This window comes from Hipposideros armiger, unplaced genomic scaffold (genome assembly GCF_001890085.2).
Source record: "Hipposideros armiger isolate ML-2016 unplaced genomic scaffold, ASM189008v1 scaffold_6, whole genome shotgun sequence".
Taxonomy (NCBI): domain Eukaryota; kingdom Metazoa; phylum Chordata; class Mammalia; order Chiroptera; family Hipposideridae; genus Hipposideros; species Hipposideros armiger.
Genome location: NW_017731356.1, coordinates 6,573,351 through 6,599,559, shown reverse-complemented (window position 1 = coordinate 6,599,559; position 26,209 = coordinate 6,573,351). Strand labels below are relative to the sequence as shown.

The 26,209-nt window shown below is 38.0% G+C and overlaps 1 protein-coding gene across 1 annotated transcript in view; it reads right to left on the bottom strand.

The window, feature by feature from the left end:
* The window catches only part of PAPPA2 (pappalysin 2), a 224,310-nt gene that overhangs the window by 84,155 nt on the left and 113,946 nt on the right, over positions 1–26,209 (bottom strand). Inside the window, exons 12-13 of the mRNA XM_019646831.1 lie at positions 6,734–6,869; positions 6,317–6,533 (exon numbers count right to left, since the gene is read on the bottom strand). Coding sequence (XP_019502376.1) covers positions 6,317–6,533; positions 6,734–6,869 — 353 coding nt within the window. The remainder of the gene's footprint in view (positions 1–6,316; positions 6,534–6,733; positions 6,870–26,209) is intronic.

Below are 26,209 nucleotides of genomic sequence, written 5' to 3'. Positions count from 1 at the left end.
CATTGTATCAGGCCTAAATTGTTACGAATCAACTCCAATTACCCCACATTGATAAAAAAGTATCAGAACATGACTATATACAGTGAATGAGAAAGAATGAGAGTGAGAACAAGGGAGAGAAGAAAGAATCCAGGTTTCCACAGGGATCTTCATTTTAATATCCCACTCAATTTTGAATTAGAATACTTGGCTTTGATAAGCGATAGTTCAAGGTAAACCTCAGAACCCACCACAATTTTATATTTATGGGTATCTATTACATGTTTTCCATCTCAATCAGAAAGTGTATTTATACTGAATAAGCTAATGAGGTATTTATACTTTATGTTTGCCTTGGACTTAAAATTAGTTCAAAGCATTAAAAAAAGAAAATGTGTATTTCCAGTGAGGTCTATCTACTGGGTTGTTGAAAAACTCATGGTGCATTTTTGCAATGAAAAACAGAAAAAATACATCATGACTTTTCCGACAAGCCAATATTTAGACATTATTGAAAAGTGGTCTTCAGTGTTAAAGCCAGGAACTTGAAGGAAATCTTATCTGAAACATAAAAGGCAGAAGAGAAAAGGGGTTTCTTCTTGGTTGACAAGACCTTTTCTGCCAGTTATCAACTCATTGCCTCTCATCCCAAACCCACCCTTCACTGCCCTGCTTTGCGATACCAGAGATAGACCATGTAAAACATTGCTCTTTTCCCAGTTAGCATGACGTCATATTTTCCCAGGCAGGGCGCATATTCCTGATTCCTACCTGGCTTCCTCTCCTGGCTTGTGCAGCACTTGAGGTCCACCAGAGCTTAAGTCCAGTGATGCTCACCCCATAATGAGTTTCAGTGACACCCGCACATCCCAGCAAGTCCCACCAGCATGCTAGCTGGCCTCCCAGCAGGTCTCAAAGAGACCCCAGTGGATGACTTCCCAGAAAGTTTCACTGGCACCCTAGTAGGTGGCTTCCCTCCAGATTGCATCAGTGCCCAGTGGGTGACCTCCAAGGAAGTTTCATCAGCACCCCAGTGGCAGCTTTCCAAGTCCCCGTAGCGCCCAAGGCAACTTGCTAATGAGCTTTAATCAGCACCCTATTGCGGGGTTTCCTTATGGCCACCCCCAGCTTGTGGGACCTCAGCGAACTTCTCTGCCATCCAGTGTGCCACCACCCACTGTCTCCAATGGGATCCCATCACAGACTTAGGTAGGAGCCTCTTTCACATTTGTTCCTTCCTCTGATAGTCTTCCCTCACCCTAAAAGTAATGGTTGCTCCCTTCACCCACCATTCCGCTATTATTTAGGGTTCTCCTTACCCCTTAGCAGTTAATCTTCTGTTACTAATTAATGGTTATTTATATTACACTTTCCCTATTCTAATTACTGTGTCCCTGACCGGACCCCGACTGACACAGATTGAAAGTGGAAATGGTACTAGAAGACAGGTTCACAAAGACAGAATTCGGGGATCAGTTGGTTGTGCCTTTGGGCCTGAGTACAATGCTGAACATTTTGTCAAAGGGAAAGAGAACATCATTAACCCCTGACACGCAGTGGGCCCACAATGAACAAGCTACCATCTTGGCTGTGATGGAGAGCCAGGTGGGTGCAAACCAACTAGGAATTCCAAATGGCTGCTGGACCGCAGGTGTTCTCCCCCCCACGGCTGAGCTTGTCACAGCAGGAAAGGAGGACAGAGCACCCCGAAACTGGGCAGAGGCCCCTTCCTCCTGTGGTGTCTTTCCAGAACCCTCTACTGACAAACAACACTGGACCAGCTGGCAAAGGGTGACTATTTATACAATCCTGGTCTAGTGTTACCAGTGAGGGTTCTCAGAGGTTTGGAGTTGAGAAACAAGTTGATGGGTAACGTGTACACCTTATAAAGGGAAGACGGTAAAAAGGGAAGATGGAGAATGGGTGGTCCTCCCACCTGGTGTAAGAATATGCGACAAACTCCGCTCAGTTATCACTCAGTTAGCCTCTCACAAATATCATGAGGTCATTTCTCCCCACTTCAATACCAACGATACAAAACAAACAAACAAACAACTACGAAATCCCTTATCAATACCAAAAACCAAGACTGACAAACTGAACTCTGTGAGGATTTCTTCCTGATTTCAAATACACCGGGGTTGAATTGAAGAACCAAAGCATGATTGTTTTTTTTTTTAAAGAAAGTAAATAAAGAATGGCACCATGCTAAAAAAAGAATGGGAAATGGGGCATTCTTTCTTTGTTCCTTAGTCCCTGTAAAGATGAGAAAACTGGGCACAGCTCCCCAAGGTCGCAGGTCTGTCTGTCCAGCAGTCCTCATCAGTATCGCCCTTTCTTTACTCTTTTAAGATGTCAGGTCATGAGGTGTAACGATCTTGGTGGGGTAGGGTGGGGAGGGCAGGGAACCACTGACAAAGACCTCGGAATCCTGGGAGATGAATGTCCCAAAGGTAAAAATGCTACTGGGAACTAAAGGGCAGCAGAGGAGGCTGAGGACCATGAGATACATTTTCAGAGTAAAAGCTTGGAGCATTTTCATACAGTGAAATCCCACTGCATTGTAAACAGTGCAATAAAGCAATGTGCCCTGGGCTCGTTGGCAGCAAAGACAGAGAAAGGTTAAAAATAAAACAAAGGCAAATATTTATCAAACAAATACAAACAAAAGGAAAGCAGGGATGGAAATTTTAATTCCAGGAGAAGCAGCATACAAAGCCAAAAGCATTGAAAGGGGAGAAAGGGTTGGCAAGAAGTATGGTCCTAATAAAGATAAAACAGTCACAGGCAGTTATACACCTAATCATTTAACATCAAATTATAAAAAGCCAGAACTTCTTGAAACACAAGGAGAAGCTGAAAGAAGCACAATCGTTTGGAAGGTTACACTGCATTCTTAACCTTTTATAGAGCAGGTAGAAAGAAAAATCAATAGGAGGGAAAGTGCAAATGCCGAAAAGAGAGGGGTAGTCAGGAGTTTTCACCCGTCCTCAGCCCATGCCCTGGAAAAGGACAGTGTTCTTCATCTTCAGAACATTTCAACACTGGGGGATCTAATGGCTACACCATCAGGTAGGCCCAGAGAAGTTACAGTCATCGTTTCCGTTGTGCTCCTGTGACTGGACAGACAGAATTCTGTGGGCGGAGAAACCACATGCCCATCAGCAATTCTTCCCTATTAGTGAATTCTTCTAGACTTGCCCTTGTGGATTTCCAAAGTAAATAGATTACTAAGTGTCCGGATTATCTCTGCAAGCAGATCCACTCATTGAGGCAAATGCACCTACTACTGCCTGGCTTTTATCTCGAACACACTCCAAATGCCACTGGAATAACCAAAAGGTGGTTCTCACTTTCCAATGTCATCAATACAGTCCTGGATTGGTTGGGGGTCAGCCTGATGCTCCAATGCCTAGGATGCTGTGGCAGGTTATGTAGGACCTTTCCCTAAGTGGCTACAGCTGGAAACGGCCAGCGAGTAAGAATGACTTGAGCTCTTACTCAGCACTGGTGGCCAAAACCTAGAACACTGGGCTTGGTTTTCATGACTAAGTGGTTCATTATCAGTAGACTGAGCCCAGAGGGTCATAAACTGGGTAGCCATCATAGCAGAACAGGAAACCAGATGAAGAGCAAAATCAAAGCCAAAGGGCCCAAGCCAAGGATCGTGAACGTCACTGGAGAGCCAGACTTAGGTTTACTGGACCTCAGCTGAGGTTCTGCGGGCCAGTCCGGCTGGTTTAAAGATGTAGTGTTGTAGGATGGACAGGCCAGCGGTCATTAATGGTTAAATACAGAATGGATAACACTTCTTCCGCTGCCAGACATCTGTCAACTCTCCCTTGCCCGTTTTAGTATTAATGGAATTCAGGTCATGAGGGGTAAGAAGGCAGTAGCCAGGAATTCCTCTCACTATGCTCAGAATTTGAGGGTTTCTATTATGGTCTATCTACATCTACAACTGTGATTGCTACAAAGACGCAAAAAGACTTCTCTGCTTTGAGCATGTATAGGGATTCAGGTTTTAAATCTGTTCGCAAAGAAAATATATGGGATCTATTAGGTTCCCTGCGTATCAAAATCTACTATATTGCGCTGGTTTGCTGGCAGAGAAGGAAAAGCCAATTTGCATGGTTCCTGTCAGTCACATGTGGTTTGGAAAAGCTTATGCATTCCAGATCCACTGTGTGTAAACTGGAGACTCATATCCTATTTCTACTGGTTTGCATGCATGCATAGGAAACTTGTTTTTCCCACAGTGCCAAATGAAAATAGGTGAAGAACTCGCAGCAGCGATCCCAGCTCATCTACTTCTTTGTCAGAGCTTCATGGCTATGATGGTGAAGAGAATTCTTATCCCTCAGGTCCAGAGAAGCTGTGACTCCTACTTGTTTGGTTTGCTTGTCCAGTTCTGTTCCATGGAGTGTGAACGGATAAAGTTGGTAACTGTCATTCAACGCACCGTTTCTGACACCTATTATCAGCCAGGACTTCGGTGAGGTACTGAGAGGTACTGAGCAGAGTTTCCATGGCTGGGAGCTCAGAGTTGAGTGGGAAAGAACAACATGCGAATAAACAGTTACCGCCAATGCAAGAGCTGCTTTTGTAGTGTGTGGGTTGTGGACAATACCCTATGGAAACATGGAGGGAGTCTGCCAAAATTCCCCACGAGAAGGTGAATCCTGATGGTGAAATATGAGTTGAAGTAAAGAGGGACTGGAAGGCATTCAAGAAAGTAGGAACACGATGTGCAAAGACATGAAGCTCATCAAGAACACATGTTTCAGGGACCTGAAAGAAATTCTGCATGGCTTGAGGCCAGAGGTAGAGCCAGTGGAGAAAATCATTTGAAAACACATGAGAGAGAGGCCATAATTCTAGCAAACAATGTTATTTTAATAGTGTACATTCTTGTGTTGATATTTGAAGATGTCTGCTCAGGAAGAAGACTTAGGAGTCACAGATGAACGAGCTGGTATTCCCGTGCGCATTATCCTGACTCGATTCCTCGCTGTTCCTCCCATCTTAGCACTTACAACAATGCCTAGCACACTTAGCACATTACCATAAGCTCCTATTACTGCATGTGGTAGATGGCTGCTAGGATGACCCCTAATGATTCATGCCCCGATGCACACCCCTGCCCTCGGTTATGGGCTGGACTTCTTGACTCCTTTCAAAGGAACAGAACATACCACCTGAAGTAATGGGTTGTCACTTGCAACATTATGTTTTAAAAAGACTGTGGCTTTCCTTTTGGGTAGTCTCTCATGTCCTCCAACTCTCTGGCTCTTACTGACTCTTGGATCACTCGTTGCCACGTCACGAGGACACTCAGGCAGCTTATGGAGAAGCCCACATGGCAAGGCACTGAGCCACGCCTCTGTGAGCATGCCCAGTGTCAGCACCTATGTGAGTGAGCTTGGATGCAGGTCTCCCGGGGCCTGCCAGCGGCCACATGAGTGAGCTGCGAAGGGAATTCTCCAGTTCCACTCAAGCCCTGAGGTTACTGCAGCCTTGGACAACAGCTTGATGGAAACCTCAGAAGAGATTCTAAGCCAGATACACCTAGCTGATTTGCATCTAGAGTCTTCATCCACTTAAACTGTGATAAGCACCTTACTCCTTGAGGGACTGAACCCTGTTACCTACTGCCTTTCTCAATTGATTAGACCATTCTTAGAATGAGTCCAGCCCAACTACAGTGCAGGTTATTGTGTTGGGCGTGCTCCCTTCCCGATCAGGGCCAACCATGGGTGCATCAACACTACCAAGTATAGTCCCTCTACTAGCTGTGGCTGAAAAGTCCAAGAAACCTCTATCTAGATGATGACAATCACAGACAATCACAGAAAGACACGTGTTGCTTATGTATTCTTGTTTTCCTTATGTAACTAACTGATTATATGACACGCCATAGAAGCTAATTGTTAAACTTGCTATGTACACTGTCCAGGTGGGGACAAGCGGAAAAACATATATTGCTTAGAGAACATTGAGTTTCTGGCAGAGGCTTTTTGGCAGTTTATATAACAATGTTAATTTAAAGGCAGTGGCTTTATGTGTAAAAAAAGATTTTAAGACCTCGTAAAGATGTTAAATATTTACACAAAAAAATCATGCTCAGCTAAGGAAAGAAGAACAAAATATAAAACCCAAGTGTGTCTTCTACCAATTGTTCTTTGCTTGCTTCTTATGTCATTTTAGTTCTTAGATCCATTTTTTTTAAGTTAGTGATTAAGCACCCACTGCATACATAATGCGATGTATGGAAATGGTAGTGTTCATCATCACCACCAGAAAAGGACAGGAAAAAGGAAGGAAGGGGACTTTGTACCTGAGTCCCTGATGGCTTTGCCCCTTGTGCCCTGGGATGCAGTTACTGGGAGCTGAAGGGCTTGTGTGGGAGGGCGTCCTTAGAGCCACCGCCGAGATGCCCACCAGTGGGGAAGAGAAATTCAGCAGCAGTGAGGTGGTTCGGTGGAAGAGGATATTTGGGTCGTGGGTCACATTGATAACCAGCGGGTTATGCTGGCATGACAGTTCATGGGTTCCTAAAGAGACATAAGGACATGCATAATATTTTACGCCATTCACACAGCACCATGTTTTCATATCTAGTATTCATTTTATCCTCTCAATAGCTGTAGATGTAGGCAAGGTCCCAAACAACATCAGAGACGGACATAAAGCTAAGTCATGGGTCTACTGGATTGTCCTCTAATGGCCCCAAAGGGGTAACTGCCAGACTCACCAAGAGAGTGGTTGCTTCCACTGAAATCAGTCAGGTGCAGGGTTACTGTTGGCCGCTGATGTTTTCCCGAGACCGGACCATCTGATGTCAAGAAGATGAAAATCGCCGTGACCACTCCTGGTCTACCGAAATACACCTAGGCATAAGCACATATATGTATGAGCCATTGTTTCCATTGGGCTATCGAGGAACCAAAAGTCAGAGCTGTCTTCTCCTTTACAAATGAGAAAAATATGGAGTAGGCACAGAAAGATGTCCCAGGTCACAACGAAAGTTAAAATCAGATGGAAAGAAGATAGCTTTTAGCAACTTAGACTTTTTACCTCAAATGTTTCTTTTTTGTTTGAACCTGTTGTTCTTTAAATTTATCAAAAAAGATTATTCAAAGAGACCATTGCTTGAGACAATTAGCCACCGCATAACCAGCCAATACCCCTTATCTCTAAAATGAGACAAGGGGACAGGATGGTCACCAAGCTGATGTTTTGTTCTGAACTGGCATGACTAATGATCCCTCTCTGTCTCCATCTTCTCTGAAAATTTTTATTAGAACCTCTCACTGAGCATGTGAACTATGACATGTGGGAGAGGTTATCACAGAGTCTGTTGTTTCTGAGATTAGAAACTGCCAAACCGTTTATTCTTTTGCAGGTCTCCTAGTGCCCAAGCATATATACCCTATGCATGGCTGGAAAATAAGCCAACACTGAGGCACAGAAAACTGTGGTTATTTATAAGGAACATTCCTAGATGGGTAAATTAATGGTCTTTCAAAGTAAACTTTGGAAATTTTTGTCCCTGGAAATCTTTTAATAAAAAAGATCTTAGCAGGGCTGGCCAACTGGCTCAGTTGGTTAAGAGCTCGCTCAAGAGTTGGAGCTCTGAGCAACAGCGGTTCGATTCACGGCCCAAGCTGAGCTGCTGCTGAGCTACCAACAGGTGGCAGGATGGCTCAGCTAAGAAAAAAAAATATCTTAGCAATTGGGAGATGACCTGAAGAGCTTATTTTCCACACAGAAATTGTTTGATGCAGTCATTCTAGTTTTGTTGCATTTCCTATGGCTCAATAGTATTCATAATTTCTTTTTTTTAATTAAAGTTTATTGGGGTGACAATAGTTAATAAAGTTACATAAAGCTTCTGCACAGCAAAAGAAACCATCAACAAAACAAAGAGGCAACAAACCAAATGGGATATTTTTGCACAGAAAGCCTCCAATAGGGGCTAATATCCAAAATATATATAAGAAACTCATACAACTCAACAACAAAAAAACAATCCAATTAAAAAATGGGCAGAGGACCTGAAAAGACGTTTCTCCAAAGAGGACACACAAACGGCCAATATTCTTAATTTCTGTTGAGAATAAATTCCAATCTTCCATAGTGTCACATGGCTTTTAAGTTTTTAGAACCTGTGTGCATTTCTTTAGCTTTGTATCAGTTTCTGAGGGTGACAAGGACCCAGGAAAACTGTCCTCAGGGTAAAAGTGGGGTGCAACAGCTTATGGCATGGGCCTCCTCTAAAACGGGGAGAAGGAGAGTAAAACATGTTTTCCATTTTAACGAGAATTCTTCCTTGTCCGCAGACTGATTTTTTTCAGAGCCTTGGTGGTGTGTTTATAGTATCCATTTGCACTGCTGGCTTAATTAGGGTGATTTTATGATTTGCAGTGGTCAGTGGAGCACAACTCTCCCTTCTTTCTCTCCGCCTTTGACGGGAGAGACCAGCCACGCTCTCTTTTTACAGTGTCTGTTTCCCTCCTTTTCGCTTCCCCTCTTTGAAGTAATAAATATTCCTTTATAACTCAAGAAACACCCAGACCCATAGGTGATGGCTTGCAATACGAGGTCCTTTGTCCCTGGCTGGATGAGGGCTAGACATGAAACACACCATACAGGAACCAACGGCCTAACGCAAAGCCCTCAACTCCAACAGCAAACGACATCAAAGTCCCCTGGGAACTCCCACAACCTCTTCCTTTTCATAAACCACAAAAGAGACCTGCGTGCTGGAAGAAAGTTCTGGGTCATTTTCTGAGCCAGGAACAGACAGAATCCAAACAAGTACCTGGTGGCTTTACCCCAATGGGCGTCCGACTTGAAGAGCGGAGTGGCTTCAACGAGGAACAGGAGAGCTCAGTCTCCCGCCTTCTGTGGGGGCCCCCAAATAGACACCACCCACGTGAAACTAATTAGTCAGGGTAGGTCTTACAGTGTGGGTTTCTCTATCCTGAGGGCCTGTGCCCAAAACCCATTTTGCATTCCCTAGAAATGTGCCTCCTTGCTACAAGGGCCTTTGAAAACCAATCTGAGCCCTAAAGCCGGCTCCTGGTGGCAGTGTCTCTGTGCCTCGATTTGTGGGCAGTGGCTATGCCAGGATTTTCAGGCCATGGCTTAAGTAGAAAAACCACCAGGGAGACTTACAAAGGAGACACAGGCACAGCAACGCTGGGACACACAAAACAAAGCAAGACATGGGTCTGATCAAGGAGCAAGACGCCCAGCCTTAGGCCTCTCCTCTCATGGGGACACAGAAGAGGTAACCAGCCTTCACCTCATCTAAATACCACGTAGGCCCCACATCAGCAACTAGACGCGAGGAAATATGGACTTGTTCATACAACTGTTGGCATCTCAAAATCAGAGGTCAGTTTGAATCTGCACATATCTACATGATCAACCCAAACGAGGTAAAAGGAACCAAGTAAGCCCATCATACTGGAGAGAGGGTTGGCCAAGCAGAAGCCTAGATTTGACTCTTAGCTCCATCTTTACCCACTGAGTAAATCCAAGCAATCCATCTCTCTTCTCGAAGCCTAGGGTTCCTCTTCCCCACTCCCGAGAAACACACATACTGCCAATCTCATGTGGCTACAATGAGGACTAAATGAAATCATATGAGAACACCTAGGACAGTGCTGATCTTCTAGTAAGGACTCAATGTTCAATAATTCTTATTTCCTAAAAGAAATATATTTTTTATTCTGTTTACACTTCAGGAAGACAAGGGTGAAAACAAGCTATTAAAAAGAAACATATATTCATATATTTTGGATGATATAGAAAACTGTGCTTTTCTGAAATGCATAGGCCAATATATATATACTATTTTAAATTGGTACTCTAGATTTTACTTCTATACAAACTGGCAATATTTGATCCTCTTGGTTTGGAATATATCTCTACTTTATAAGTGGAATCTATGAAAAATATATTCTATGTACATATAACTCTTTTAATAGACTTTTCAGGAAATCCAGCTCAATATACAGTTATTAAAAATCTATTTTTGCTATACATAATAGGCAAACTTCCAGAATTTACAGTATAATTAGAATACTAAAAGTGTATTCATTATTCAAAGATGATATTTTTAAAAGTTGCTCTTTCTACTGCCAAGTTGTACCTATTTCAATATATATAATAGTCCAGACAATTTTTTCTTTATATGAAAAACATAATGAATTTTGTGGTCCTAGATGTGAAAAATCGGTAGTGGCTGGAGCAGAAAATGTGGTTATTCCACCTCTGTGCCACCTTTGGCACTACAAGTGTGACATGCCTCTAACCAACACACCAAATGCATTATGTGAACAGCTGTCCCCCACTTCAGGACAAAGCACCCCAGATGCACCTCCTGGGAGACCACTAAGATCTGACATGAGCACCAGGCCTGCCCCAAGGGAAAAATTCAAGATGCTAAGACATCAAGACGATTATGAGCTTTATGCTTTATTCTTTGTTTTAACGAGGAGATTGCCTCCATGTGTTACGTGGGCAATATAAAATTAATTTCAACATGGTTCTTATGAAGAAGAAAAACTAGACATCAGAAAGGAGGTAAGATCTTTTAGAAAAACAAATGATTCTCGGGACTGGGGAATGGTCTCAAGACAGAGGGACTGCCAGTAAAATTAGGTCAGTGAATTCATCGCAAAATACTTTGAAAGAGAAAACCTAGACTGGACGGAAAGACAGAAGGACGGAAGGACAGAAGGATGGAAAGATGGATGGATGGATGGATGGATGGACAGATGGGCAGATAGATAGATAGACAGACAGACAGACAGACAGACAGACAGGGACTGACTGACAGACAGAAGCAGAAAACCAGTCCCACACACTCAGTTGCATTTTTATCCAAAGTCTGCACGTTAACTACTGATCTAACTTTTGGCCACTGGTGAAGGTTAAGATTGAAAGAATGTTTCCCCAGCACAGAATGCTGTTTGGGCTTAAAAAACTCTTTCTTCAATCTGCCTGCTAGGTACAGACACACTCAATCTACTCCCAAGCCAAGCATTTCGACTTCCAGGTCATCCTTTGTGGTGGTCACTGGATGGCAGACCCTGAAACTCAACCACAAACTTGTAAAGAATCTTCCCTGAGGTTTGCGAATGCCTTTGGTTAGTTAACTGCGCTATTTCTCCTGGGCCTTTCCACTTTCCCTCATCTGTGGCATGTCCCGATTCCAGAGAGAAATGGAAGGCCCTCGTACAGGAGAAAGTGGGCAGACGCCATGTTCTGTTTGTAGAGCACTTTATAGTTTGCCAAGCATGATCACAGGCTGTGCTGGAGCTCTCACCATGCTCACTGGGCTTTTAGGCCTATTTGAGATTTTTACTATAATATCCACAGGACAAAGGTTCTATTATAAGAAGTGGGAAAAGCAGTGTTCCGACAGCTTAAGTGACTTCCTCTAGCTAAATGCTAAAGAGGCGGGGATCTGGGTTTTCCAACTTTAAGTTCTGTGTTCTTTTGACTGCCCATGGATTCTTTATTTGGGGTGAGCAGGAAATCATAGATTCCTAAGAAAACGTATTGACACGTGTTCCCTCTTTCCCTCCAAACATGAAGTCACACAAACACTTAGGCATAAAAGCTTCATACCATTTCAGGGAGCTAAGAGAATGCTTTAAAAGCCATTAGTAGTCCAATTGTGTGTGTGTGTGTGGGGGGGAGGCGGTCAACAAAAAGCAGATTAAGAACGCGTGCACTATTGGTTGAACCATATGCCTTTTTTGTAGGTGAAAAATGATCAAATACCAGAAATTTTATATGGGCCACCCAAATAATATTCCTGTCTATGTAGACTTAGAAATTTGACAAGGAGGTGATTAACTCTCACTTCAGGGGATTTTACCTGAAGTCCAAATTTAACAGATGAAGGGAGCATGTGAGGCTGTCCTGGTGGTCTCCAGACTTGAGGGTGTGTGTCAAAAGGGTAGGGTTTTGAACCTGGCTTGACTCCCTTCCCATGTCCAAGCTTCTGTCTCTCTTGGTATTGGTCAAAACCCAGGTGATGTCCTCTGCTATTCCTTCATAATACATGTGAGGCTATAAGCACCATGAGTTTACATGGTTCTTTTTTCTAAAGAGTGAGGTCATCTTGTGAAATGAAGAGGGAACCACCATTGTGACTCTCGCCGTCCATGGGGCGACATTTGAAAAGGCGTGATTTAGCAAGTCAGTGGAAGGGTTCAGATCAGAACCAACTAAGTGGCTCAGTTCCTTCCAGGAGCGTTTCCTCATCTGTGATTTTTAGATGCCAGGGCTAAGTATGCAGAGGCTCTGTGTTAGAAGAGCTTGTGGGACTCAAACGGGGGATCAGAAAGAGACAAAATCAAATCCTTGCTGAATACTGTGGTGTGCCACCCAGGGCCCCTCCTTCATGACTGAGTACTCAGCCCACAGTCATCTCTTTTCAGAAATTGTCCTCAGAGGAAAAAAGCTACCACAAGGTCATGCCACTTCCCTGGAATGGGAAAAAAGGGGAGAAACCCATGTCCAATGGCCTTGTGGTAGGAGTGAGTGGTGTATAAAGTGGGACAACTAAGGAGGGCCACCCCAGCTTCCCGGGGGGTGCTGACACTTTCTTGTGGCTATTCTCCCCTCAGCCCACTCCTAGTTTTTTCACTCCCCACAGAGGTCAATCCCAAGGAAAGTACTTGATAAAATTTTGCATGCAAATCTTTATCTCAAAGTCTGAACCCTGAGGAAACGCCACTTAAGACAAAGTCAGAGGATGAGAAAATGTATTATGGATTTTCCATGGATGGAGAAGGTTCCCTAGGGAACAAGAATGCATATGTGAGGGGGTTGGAGGAGTGCTCCACAAAGTGAGGCGAGCTTCCCTTCTGGTTGAAAACAATTGCTCTCTCAATTATTCATGAAAACTTACAGTCTGCTTGGTTGCCATGTCTGGGACCTGCAAAAGCTTCCATGATAAATCAATAAAAAGTTAGATTAGAAAGTGGGAACTGAGTGCTTTAGCCTCTGGGGATAAACTGTGTAGCCACTGGGAGACCAAGTTCCTCTTTCAAGCTCTATGCTAGCATTTGATGGAAATGAAGATCACACATATACAGTCATGCTTGCTTTGGCACGATTCCCGGGGAATGCAGGGACCCACACAGGTTAATTTTCCCAAATGAAGACTTTCTTTTGAACAACAAGAACTTTTTAGAAGTTTCAATCCTGTGTACGGAAATAATTCCGGCATATTTTAGCAATGGTCTGCCCTCTTAAACGGAGGAGCCTGTGGCTAACTCATTTTCACTTGATAAATCAGAGGCATCATTTGGAACATCAGTTATTTGACTGGATGCTGAGGTAAGAGTCCTCTAAAGCGGTGCTCCTCCAACTTTAAGGCGCAAACATATCACCCGAGGATCTTGTTCAAGGGCAGGTTCTGCTTTACCAGAGTCAGCATGCTGATGCTTTGGGTGGGATGCCAACCATATTCCTAGTAGCGAGACTCCAAGGACATCAATGGGTATGATTATTTTTGCCTTTAGAATTGAATCGTCTAAGACTGTTTCTCTTATTAATAATATTTGTTTATCTCATTCTTTTTAAATGTCACCATTAAGCTTAAAATTAAAGGCAGAGCTGGGAGCAATCATCTAGCCCAGGGGTCGGCAAACTGCGGCTCGCGAGCCACATGCAGCTCTTTAGGTACGTACATGTGGCTCTGAAGTAAAATTGAAAATGACAACAAAACTATCATAGTTTCATTTATACAAGTTTTAAAGGATACTATTTACATAATGGTGATTCCATTTGTTTTATAGGTCTCGCAAAACTTCGAGGGACAGGACTGGCTCTTCCGTCTCAAAAGCTTGCCGATCCCTGATCTAACCTGAACACCTCATTTTAAACTAAGCAAACGGATGCCCAAGAAGGTTATATGATTACTGTAAGGTCACTTGACTGGTTAATTGTAAAAACAAGACTTATAATACTGTTTCTCTGAGTACTTATTTTCTCCATGTTTCTAAATTCCCTACTAAACTGTTGCTCCTTTTCTATAACAGACTGAAGATTCAGATAACTAGTATTATTAGAATTCTACGGAAAGAAAATCGGCTCTGACAAAAGGTCTAATCAACTTTCCCATGGACACAGTCTAAGAATTCAGAGTAGTGACAGGACTTGGTGCTTTCTATACCTGAGCCTTTTCATTTTTCCTAAGTTATGAAATCTGGACAGTTTTCTCAATGGTTGAAGTCATTGCTGAATATAGGGTTCGTACCTGACTCATTACATTAAAAAAGAATTAGGGTTGCCAGATATAACAAAAAATAAACCAACCAAAACAAACAAGATGCTCACTTAAATTTGAATATCAGAGGCACAAATGATTTTTTAGTGTAAGTATGCCTTGAATAGAGCATAGGATTTATATTTTAAAAATTATTCACTGAGTATCTGAAATAATTCTTTCGACAATCCAAAGTTGGGAAGATGTGAGAAAGTACAATAACAAAAACAAAAAATGAACAAAGAAAGGCCAGAGAACACAAATTAAATGGAGAAAAAGATTTTGCAGATGTTTGTGTATATGAACAAAATATAGAGAGAAAAATGTTAAGAGCTGGTAGATATTTTTTGACCAGCTAATGGAGAGTACGCATTTCTAATAGGAACTGGTCCTTAATTTGTGAATGAATAAAGAGCTTCCTAATAAAATGCAGGGCCAAGAGGAGGAGAAAAAAATAAATCCCTAATAATGACACACAGCTGGCACAATAATAAAGTTGTTATGCTCTGAAAAATCAGTGTTAGAAACAAACAAAATGCTATTAAAAATCCATGATTTTAAAAAGGAAATATGAGTTATTACAAAATACTTAGGGCTGATTGACGATGAAAGTACTGTATGTCCACATTTATGGGCTACAATTAAAGTAGTACTTAGAGGAAAAATTATGGAACGATGAAAACAAATCATTCAAGGATTCAACACAAGAAGCTAACAAAGAACGTTGGTGTAAATCCAAAGAAACAGGAAGAGAATAACACAAATGAGAATAGAAATCAGCGAATTAGAGAACTAGAATGAAAAAAGAAATAAACAAAACTAAAAGTTGTTCTTTGAAGAAATCTCAGGCACAAGTAATTAAGAAAAAGACTAGAAGAAGAAAGTTCAAAAACATATAAACAGATAACTATAGCTAACATAGAGATGAGACATAATAAAAATACATTATGGACAATTATCAGCATTAAATTTGAGTATGTGGAAGAAATTAATACATTTATGGAAATATCTAATAGTCAAAAATTGGAAATGAAAAAATGAATATATCAATAAAAATCAATAAAAAAATGAATATATCAAGAAAAATGAATATATCGAGAAAAAAGATTAACCAATAAAATTCAAGAGTGTATTTAACATATAATATATAATAAACAGGTAGGTTCACTCCACAAAGGCAAAAATAATTTGACATCTAAAAAATAAAAACAAACCTATCAATGTGATTCAACATAGTGATGGCTCAAAGGAGAAAAATCACATGATTATGTCAATTGATGCAAATCAATTAAGTTCAGTTCATATATACCAGTTTGCTTTTCAAGAGGCAGAAGAATTGACCTAAAGCTTATTCTAAAATTTATATGGAAAATAAGTATTAATAAATAACGAACAGCTAATTCCATTTTGAAAAAGATATCAAAAAGGTGAAAGGCGGGGGGACATGCTCTACCAGATATGTTTATGTAGTAAAAGTTATAGAAATAAACACAGTATATTGCTGGTGTAAGGCAAAGGAAAACAGATCAACGGGATGCAACAGTGTTAAAAAAAACCAAAAACACTCAAGTATATTCCAGAAACTAGTATATAATTAACGTGGCACCACAAATCATCAGGGCAAAAATGAATATTTTAATGGATGGGGTTGGAAAAATTAGCTTATCGTATCTAGGGAAAAAGTGAAACCCTACCTTATTCTAAATGCAAAAACAATTTTCAAATATGTTAAAGACCAAACTTTAAAAGGCAAGAGCTATAAAACTTATATAAGAAAATGAAAAAATAATCTTTTCAACCTTAGAAAAAACTAGTCAATCTGTCTGTATTACAATTAAATAGAGGAGAAACTGTAAGTGCCTGATAATTATTTCTGTAAAGGGATATTTCTACCCCACTAATAATCATAAAAATTCAAACTATAATAATGAGATATCACTTTATTCCCATCAGATGGATTATTGTAGGTAAGTGGAAAACAGGTTCAGACAGGGGTATGTGGAAATGGGTACACTAGCCTCAATGTCTTGAAATTATTAAGTTTAAGTCTATGGGTCTACATGTACATCTGTATCTTTGGGTGTATTTATGGGCTGCCTTGTTCCATTGATCTATTAATCTACCGGCACCTTGATATTTTCACCCGAATAATTTTACCATATATGCTGATAATTGGACAAGGCGAGGCCTTCCTCATTACTCATCTTTTGCAGAACTTCCATAAATACATTAAAATCAACTTTGTCATTCTTTTAAACATCATTTTAGAATTTATTGAAATTATGTGAAGTTTAAGATTCAGGGAGAATTGACCTTTATATGATATGAACTCTTTCTACACAGGACCAGTTTGTGCCTCTTCATTTTTTTCGAGCCTTCACTGTATCTTTATATATATATATATATATCTTTCAATTTTTTTTCACATTTATTCTTAAATATTTTACCACTTTAATTGCTGCTGTAAATGAAGTATTTTTCTTTAACAATATTTTCTCATTATTTGCTGTCTAAAATTGGACAGCGTATTTACTTTCATTTAATTTTGTACTAAACTATGATACTAAGTGAAATAAAGATTCGGGTTGTTTTCTCTTTTCAAATGTTAACTCCATTTATGAGAAGATAATTCAAAATTTACTTCTTCCTTCACATTTTATGTCTCATTTCTTATATATTTCATAAAGTATAAAATTAAAACTCTAACTGAATTAGCTGATATTTTCAGGGAAAATAAAATAACAGTAATAATGGAGTTTTTCCTACTTCACTGGTTTCTGCTTTCTCTGTTATTGCCTCTTTATTTTTAATTTGGTTTTAATTTGATCTTTTTAAATTACTGAAGGTAGAAACTTGACTGATTTTATACCTCTTTTTACCTCTAAATATAGACATTTAAAGCTATAAATTTCCCTGTAAGTACTTTTCTTATTGCATCCTATAAACTTTGATATGTTCTTTCATTAACATTCAGCTCAAAATATGTTCTACTTTCCCTCATAAAATCATCTAAGGCCTATGGATTGTTTAGCACTGTATTGCTTGATTACCAAAAATTTGGAAATTTCCTAGCTATCTAGTTATTTCTAATTTAGTACTGTTGAGGTCAGAGCACGTACTCTTTACAATTTCAACCACACACATTTATTGAGACTTGTTTTATAGTCTAGTATGTGGCCTGCTTTGGTGAATGTACCATATGTACTCTGCCGTTGTTGAAAGTGATGTTTTCACAAATGTCAGCTCGGTCAAGATATTTGATAAAGATCTTTACATCTTATATACTTGTCCTGATTTTATTATTATTATTATTATTATTATTATTATTATTATTATTATTATTTTCTCTATTTGTTATATCAATTACTTAGAAAGAGATGATAAAACCCCAATTATGATTATAGATTTGGCTGTTAATCTGTTAGTTCTGTCCATTTTTAATTCTTTTTTTTTGAGGCTCTGTTCTTAGATGCTTTGATTTTATAATAATTAAGATTCCTCTGTATTTTTGATAAATTGACCCATTTATCATTATGAAATGTCCCTCTATCTCAAGTAATAATCTGCTTTGAGGTCTCTTTTGCCAGATATTAATGCAGAGCATAATTTTTCTCATGCTTAGAGTTTACATGGTATATAATTTTCCACCCTGTTACTTTCAGTGTACATGTCTTTATATTTAACGTGTCTTTTATGAATAGAATATTATTGGTTCTTTCCATCTTATGTAGACACAATCTTTTATGTGGCGTTTTTAGACAATTTGCATTTAATATAATTAATAAATACAGTTGGATTGAAGTCTGCCATCTTGATAAGTTGTTTTCTTTTTATTATTTGTTTCTTCCATCTTAAGGGTGAAGACAGTGGTGAGTCATCCATCTTTGAATCCTTCTATAGTGCAATATATTATTAATTTCAGGCAGTGTTTATTGAGTAGAATTAAAAGTGATTGCGGTCATGGTGTGGAAATATGGCAAATAACCATAAACACCTTCAGTATTAACTAAAAACATGATACAGAGCTGAGAGCAGCACACTATAGTCCACGGGCCAAATATGACCCGCTGCATGGTTTTTTTGTATGGTTTGTGAACTTAGAATGGTTTTTGTGTTTTCAAATGGTTGAAAAAATTCAAAGAAAAATAATATGAAAATGATATGAAATTGAAATTTCAGTGTTCATAAGTATAATTGTATCAGACACAGCCATGCTCACTCTTTTACATGATGTCTATGGCTGCTTTCACTCTACAACAGCAGGTATTAAGCAATCGCAACAGAGACTGTAGTCTCACCACTCCCAAGTGTTTACTATCTGGCTCTTTATAGGAAATGTTTCCCAGCCCCTGGTATAGAAGGACCATGAGCTTTGGAATAAGCCGGATTTGAATTTGAGTCCTGTTTCTTTACTATCTGTGTTATCTCAATTGCTTAGCACCTCTGAGTTTCCAGATAATTGTTTTTAGAATAAAACAAACAAACAAACAAAAACCCTATCTCTAATAGAGAACTTGTTTAAGAATGAATAATAAGATATCTGGAACAGAGTCAATGTCAATAAAAATGTTTCTCTCCCTCCCCAACTCCCCAGTGTTTGGTGTTAGAGATTCTCATCTTTGAAATCCAATCAATTAAATATGTATTGCATTTTCTGTTGGAGATTCATGTGCAGTATTTGGCGAGTTGAACCCAAACAAAGAGAGGGAGGAAATTCTGTTGAACAGGCTTTAGGCTTTATGTAGCAAAGGTTTCCAGGCAGTGGTCTGTAATTTATAACTGATGTGGAGGACACTGGTATTCAAAATACTATGAGCATGTGATGGTTTCTGTTAGGATTGCTAACCAGTCTAGTCTGAGTGCGACCGTTCCAAATTATAGACATTTTAGAACAGTGATGAAAATAAACATAAACATATGATTTTGCATATGCTGATGGGCTCCCTGTGAAACCAAACAAGCACTTATTGAATGTCTGCTTCTCAAATTGCTTCATTTGTTCTCTATATTGCTTAGATTCAAAGCACTTTCTGGGAGGGACCGTGCCTTCTGTTTCTTTCTCTATTCCCCAGTGGCACCCAGGATTTACAATATGCACTTAATAAATCCTATGAACTAGATCCATAGATATAGTGTCTTTGAAGAGTTTAGAAGAAAGCCAACAAAAGAAGAGAGGAAGCCTCTCCTTCCAATTCCACATATGTTTTAATTTGTTTTCTTGCTCATGTCATGCTCCCCTGGTTATCGGCAGTACTTAGTTCTGGGTTTGGCATATCCCAGGTGCATAATGAATGCTGACTGAATGAGGCAGCACAGTGTAGAGGAGTAAGCATGAAATTAGAGTCAAGAGACATGACCTTCAGGTTTTGATTGTTAGGCTCACCAGTTTACTCTTGAGTAATATATAAAAAAAGCACTTTGAGTCTTTAGTTCGTATTTTACTCATCTGTAAAACAGGAAAACCCATATTTTGCCAAATTCACAGGGCTATTGTGGGGATCAAATAATCAAGTGGATGAGAACGTACTTTGTAAACGATAAATGGCTTTAAAATGTGCTTATTATTGTAAATAACAAAAATTATCTGTATTTCATGCTACACAAAGGAAGTTCTTATACTTTGGTCTACTGGCTCAAGATTAGAAAAAAAATAAGGTAAACTAAGAGAGACAAGTTGCCTCAGTAAATGTGGAGGTAAAATAATAAAAATTTATTTGGGCAAGTAGCATTTTAGTAAAAGAATGATTTTGGAAAGATACTTTCAAGGCTGTTTCTCACCTGTGCAATCAATTTGTCTCTAATCCATTGCACACAAATCATATTTGTGTCTCAAATCAAGATTAAAGTGTACTAAAAGAAATTATAAAGTGTCAGAAACCATGCAGCACTCAGAAAACTTTGGAAAAAAACCTAACCAGCTTACTTTTTTAAATCACTCCCTAATTTATTTGTTATTATGTGGATTTGTGAAAAATAAATTGTCTTAATAGTTGTTAAATATTAACTTAACTTTCAATGATATTAGTGGTTTGTTTTCTTATACAAGGACTATTGCTCCTAGATCACTTATAGTAAGAACAGGGTACAAAACTAAATGGTAGCTAACTGACATACATTAAAAAAAAAATCCAGTTGGAGATTTCTGCTTCCAGCTTAATGAAGTAGCTTATAGTAGAACAAACATTCCAAACAAGAAAAATTATAAAATATAAACAAATGAAAAAATGGTTGAAAGTATTTGTGAGCAACTAGGGCTTCCAGGGCTCATGAGACTAAGCAAGAAACTACACTGAAGGGAAGAAAAGTTCTGAGTAATTTTTGCCATTGAGGTGTTTTTCAGTTCCTAAGCTATGCAGAAAAACAGTAGAAGAAGCTAGGCAAAAATTGGCTGATGAGAGGCCAAAAAGCTAAGCAGAACTTTTAGCAGACACATACTGTTGAGGAAATGGAAATTATAATTCAGGGACTATCAAGGTGGAGGGCCCAATCCGAAATTTCAGTTGAGACTCCTGAAGGGCTAGGCCTTAGGAGAAAGGAAAAAAAGAAACATATCAAGGCCATTAATACAGAAACACGAGCCTCGGTCATCTTAATTGCTGATTGGATTAAGGTGGCCTTTCCCAAACTTTACTACATGGTTAAAAATAAACTAAATAATTTTGAAAGGAAGATATTATTCACCAGAGACTCTACAATTTATTCAATTTCTGATAGTCAGTTGAAACATTGTTCAGTAAGATAGTAGATATGCCTAAATGAATAAAAATGAAGAGAAAAAATAGTCAACATAAACAGACCACAGGTGACTAAGACGTTGGTATTATCAGACACAGACTCTAATATGCTCATGATTCACATATTTTTAAAAATCGATTATAAGATGGAGAATTTCAGTATGATAAATCTATAGGAAAAATTCCATAGGTGATCTAGAATTAAAACTACAATAACTGAAATTATTAAGTCGTTTAATAGCCAACTATATGGAGTAAACATTGGAATTAGTAAAACAGAAAATATGTCAGTAGAAAATTATCAGACTGAAACATGGAGAAAAAAGGGAATCAAAATTAGAAAAGAGACAAAAGATACACAGCAAAATGGTCTAATGTATGGCTATTTACTGTTCAAGAAAAAGAAGGGAGTGCAAATGGACAAGTAAAGACGTCAAGCCACAGATGCAAGAAGCCTGACAAACGGCCAAAGAAAAACAGGCTTAGGAATATCACAATTGTTCGTAACTGTTGAAGACAAAAGACAAAAAGAAAATATATAAAAACACCAGATAATAAAAGGCATTGCCTTCAAAGTAATAATTATCATGTGTACAGCTAACTCACCAAAGAAAGTATGAAAGTGAAAAGACAATGGAATAAATCTTTAAATGGATGAAAGGAAACAACAGGCCACCTAGAATTCTTACCAAGCAAAGATACCCTTTGAAAATGAATGTCAAATAAAGATATTTTCTGCCACACAGAAACTGAAAGAATTCATTGCCAGCAGACTCACATTAAAAAAATAAACTCATTTTTTCAAGCTAAATAAAAGTAAGGGGAACATGGAAATGTAGGAAGGATATCTACATTTCTGGAATCGGTAAATATTAGGTAGCTGAAAATTATACTAACTTAAAAAAGCCAAGAAGCAGTAAATGGAGTTAAAGCATTCTAAAGTATTCATTAAATATAAAGTTGTAAGAGTACTAATTCATAGCAGACTCTAACCACTTAAGGATGCAGGCTATAAACTCCAGGATAACCACTTAGAGAATAAAAGTATAAATAACTAATAGAATAGGAAATCTAATAAAACTGTTTAATATAAAACAGGGCAAGAAATAGAAAAAAAAATCCTAAGAATATGTGAAACAAGTAAATAACAAAAATATGTTGGTAGACTTATAATTAAACATCATTAATTGCACTAAGTGTAACTGGACTAAGTACTCCAATTGGAAATTAGAGAATTTTATGTTGTACGTGTGTGTGTGTGTGTGTGTGTGTGTGTGTGTGTGTGTGAAAACAATTATGTGCTGAATTCAAACAAAGCATGTTAAATATAATTACACAGAAAGATTCAAAGTAATAGGATGGAAGAAGACACAATATGCAAACATAAACAAACAAGTATAACTATACTAATATCAGACAAAGTGTACAGTTAAGCAAGACATATGCTTAGAGATCAAGAGAGACATCTCTTAATGTTAAAAGAAATGATCCACCAGGAAGATTTAGAAATTCTGAAATTATCCAAATGTCAACATAATATAGTTATTATAGCTGCAGAAAATACAAACTTAATTAATAGTCCTTTAATCCACAAACACTATGTAAATAAAAAATTCAAATTATGATCAGTGACCAGTTACATCACTTTTTTCAGTCTATCATTGATTGGTCACTGTGTCTCTTCTTCAGCTCGTGCAGGGACAGAAAAGTGTGTAGTTGTGTTGCTTCCTCGCCTCCCAGTGGTAAACCCATTTGACATTTTACAAAAATGGCTCATCAAAAGAGAGAACTGGGCCGGCCAAGTGGCACGATGGTTAGGAACTGGCTTGAGATGCCAGAGGGCCCCGGTTCGGATCCCACATATGAGGGCCAGTGACACTGCCCTCTACAAAAAAAAAACAGAGAGAGAGAGAACTTGCCAACAAGGATGTAAGTGCAGCAAAGAAACAAGAAGTGATAAAGGTGGCAGTGAAATTTGAATGAAAGGTAAATAGAGTTACAGAAGAAATAGCTGACTGTGGGAATACTGAGGCTGGGGCCATTTGAGAGATACAAGATACGCAGCCAGAGAACTCAGTGAAAGTGAAATAATTAATGTAAATGAGAAAAGTGGTGACAAAAAGGATGAAGGTATCCCAGAAGAAGCGATTCCAAGAAAAAATTCACATCAAGAGAATTCTCAGAAATATTTCATAACGTTGGAAGTGCAAGAGATAAAACGCTGGAAGCTGATCCAAATGGAAATATGACAGCTCATGAAGGCGCAGGAAACTGTTTTGTAACGTAAGTCATATGACGGGGGATGAAAGGGGCAAGTACTATTCAAACCACTCTCGGGAAGTTTTTGGGGTTTTTTTACAATAAAACAAAATACTTGAATTCTCGGTTTCTAATGTTTTATATATAGTGAATTAAATAAGTATCAGTTTTACCACCTTTTACCATTTTGTTTCTCATGTACTGCTTAAAGTGAGAAATTTTAATATTCTGACAAAAGCTTTAAGAAGTCATGTAACAACTATAATTTTTGCCACTGATTATTAAGTTTGCTTTGCATAGTTTTAGCTTACATGGTAATTTTGGGGTTCCACACTACCATACAAAGTGAGAAATGTCTGCATACTTAATAATATAGCTTCGACATGCATAAATCAAAAACTGACCAAAATAAAGAAAAAAACAGAAAAATCTAAGATTATGGAGGGAGATGCTAACACATCACATTATCTCTCAGTAACTGATGGAAAATAGTACACAAAATATCAGGCAAAATATGTATATGTACAATATATACTTGCTATATAGGAAACTCCAACAACATGATGGATGAATTTGATCTATCTTAAATACTATATAGAAGGCTGTATCCAACAATTTCAGACTATGTATTCTTTACAAAGAACAAGTAATATTTACCAATTATTAACCATATGCTGGTCCACAATTCAAATCTTGACAAATTACAAAGGATTGAAACCAAGCAGAAAATAATCATTAATCACAGAAGACTCTAGCTATGAACCCCCAAAAAAAAAAGTATACAGAAAATTCACAAATGTTTGGAAGTTAAACAGGCAGTTATACATAACTCAGGAATCAAAAACAGAAACCAAATAAAAATTAGCAAATATGTTTGAACTAAACGATAACAGAAATAAGACATGTGAAATTTGTTGGGTGTTGCTGAAGTCACACTTAGGAGGAAACTTGTGGCCTCAATAAACATATAATAAGAGAAGAGAAGCTAAAAATTATCCAAGTATCATCTCAAATTACTAGAAAAAGAACAGCAAATTAAACGCAAGCATAACAGAAATAATGGAAAAAAGAGTACATATGTGCATTCTTATTTTCTTCCTTTTGTGTTTATACATATATATTCCTTTTATATGTAGATATATAGATATAGATATACATACATATGCAAATATACATATATGTATGCATGTATTGGGTTGTCAGAAAAGAAAAAATGACATATTTTTTCTGTTTTTCGTTGCAAAAATGCATTATGACGTTTCCAACAACCCAATATATATATTTAGTTAATTGGTTCTATAAAAAGATTAATAAAATCAATAAAGCTTTAGCAAGAATGAGCAAAAAATAAATAAGAGAAGCCAAAAATTAACAATAGCATAACTGAAGAAAGTTCCTAGAAATTGTGAAAACATTACAAAGAAAATGAAAGATTATAAAAAACTCAATGGCAATAAATTCAAAATTTTATTAAAAAATGGACAAATTACTTGAAAAACTCAACTTACCAAAATTGATCTAAGAAAAATAGAAAACCCAAATTTGTCCATATTTGTTTTAAAATTTTCACACATAATTTAAATTTTTTTCCTCAAAGAAAACTCCAAGCTCAAATAGCTTCACCAATGAATCCTTACAAAATTAATACCAACCTTACAGAAAATATTTTCTCCAGGGAGCTGGAGTAAAGAGAAACTAATTTCAGGAGTCAAATCTAGCCTTCATCATAAAATCTGACAAGACAATAAAATATGAGAAAATTAGAAGCCAAGCTCTAATGAACACAGATGAAAAAACACTTAAAATACTCTCAAAAAGATTCCAAAATTATTGACAAAGGATTATACATCACCTTCAAGTTGTTATTTTTTTTCCAGGTATGTAAGGTTGGTTCACATTTTAAATTATCAAAGTACGTCAGGACACTGACAAAACAAACTGTAAAATAATATGAACATCTCAGCTGCAGAAAAGCATTTGATACAATTCAACTCCCTTTTTCAGAAAACTATAAAATCTTAAGAGAAATTAAATGAGATTTAAGTGACTGAAAGAATATTTTAGAAGACTAGTATAAGAAAACTCTCTCCCCAAGTTGACTCATACATTCAATGAAATCCCAATCAAAATTGCATCAGATTTTTTTTCCATGTGTGGAAATTGAAGCTGATTCTAAACTTTATATGGAAATTAAAAGGATCAAGAACAGCCAAGACATTCTGGAAAAAAAGAGAAAGCTTTAAGACTTACAGTATCAGATTTTAAGGCTCATCAAAAACAAAACGTACAGTAAGAGTGTGACATTGACCCAAGACTACACAGACCAGAACAAAATATAGAATCAATAAACAGATCTCCACATATACATTTCCAGATGATTTATGGCACAGCGTAGAACTGTGGGGGTGGGGTGGGGGAAGGGTTAGTTTGAGTAACAGTGGTTCTAGATCTAATGCATAATGATAGGGTAAAAATTCTTTATCCCTATCTCACACAATACACAAAAATTCCAGATGGACTGTAGACCTACACATGAAAGGTAAAACACTAAACATTCTTGAAGATAACAGGAAAGTCTTCATTGTAGTAGGCAAAGATTTCTTAATACAGCACATGAAAAGCTCTACCCAAAAAGGAAAATAAGGATAAATTGAACTTCAGCAGAATTTAGAACTTCTGTTCATCTAAAGACACCATTAAGAGCAAGAGAAAGCAAGCCATAGTGTGTTGGAAGATATTAAATAACAAGTGAAAAAGGATTTGCATTCAGAAAAGTATAAAGAAAGCATATAAATTAAGAAGAAAATGAGGGGCAACCCAATAGAAAATTGGGCAAAAGACTTGAATATGTCCTTTAGGAAAAAAACAAAACAAAAAAGGATACACCAAGGGCCAGTGTACAAGTACAAGCCTCCCAGTCTCATTAGTCATCATGTAA